Here is an 833-nt window from a genome sequence, read left to right on the forward strand (position 1 = left end):
CTGGGCAACCTGTGCCAGGGCCTCACCACCCCCACAGGGAAGAATTTCTTCCTCATACCCAATCCAACCCTTCCCTCTGCTACTTTGAAGCCATTCCCTCTTGTCTTGTCACTCCATGCCATTGTCCAAAGTCCCTCTCCAGCTCTCTTGGAGCCCCCTTAGGTACTGGAAGGTGCTCTACAGTCTTCCTCGAGGCTCCTCTTCTTCCCACTCAACAGCCCCAACTCTTCCAGCTCGTCTCCATAGCAGAGCTGCTCCAGCCCTTGAATCAAGTGATTTTTGCCTTTAGGTAACTAGGACAGGCTCCCAGCCAGGATCTGTGTCCTGGAGCAAAAAGACCTGGAGATGTTGCTCCTCCTGGAGAGGAGCCGAGGATTGGTGCAAGCCCCGAGGGACTGGGGTGTGTCTGTGAAATATGCTATCAGGAAATGTTAGAGAGCTGAGAAAGCAGCACTGGAGCAGAGGGAGGAGAAGCAACATGGGAGAGCTTTGTGTCCGCTCTGTTCTGGTGACTGGGGCCAACCGGGGCCTTGGCCTGGGGCTCGTCCAGCACCTGCTGGGGTTGCCAAAACCTCCGCAGTGGGTGTTTGCAACCTGTCGGGACCCCAAGGGACAGCGAGCACAGGTGAGGCCGGGCTGGGAGGCAGTGGCTGTGCTGGGGGACAGGAGTGCTCAGTGCCAGGGTGGAGGTTGGAGCTGGGAGGGGGTTTGAAAAGGGTTGGAGCCACATTGGGGCAGCTGCAGCACAGGGCAGCTGGGCAGGGGTGTCCATGGGATCAGCTGTGCGTGGGATGTGTGGAGGGCAAGGAGGTACGTGGTGTGTGAGGGAGACA

General features: G+C 58.3%; 1 protein-coding gene across 1 annotated transcript in view; it reads left to right on the plus strand.

Moving 5' to 3' along the window:
• The first annotated feature begins 431 nt into the window (after window positions 1-431).
• Window positions 432-833, plus strand: part of LOC113980083 (C-factor-like) — a 4328-nt gene continuing 3926 nt past the window's right edge. The window contains exon 1 of the mRNA XM_027707339.1: window positions 432-689. Within this exon, the coding sequence (XP_027563140.1) occupies window positions 479-689 (211 nt within the window). The 5' untranslated portion in view covers window positions 432-478. The remainder of the gene's footprint in view (window positions 690-833) is intronic.

This window comes from Neopelma chrysocephalum, unplaced genomic scaffold, assembly GCF_003984885.1.
Source record: "Neopelma chrysocephalum unplaced genomic scaffold, ASM398488v2 Primary Assembly neopelma1_92144, whole genome shotgun sequence".
Taxonomy (NCBI): Eukaryota; Metazoa; Chordata; class Aves; order Passeriformes; family Pipridae; genus Neopelma; species Neopelma chrysocephalum.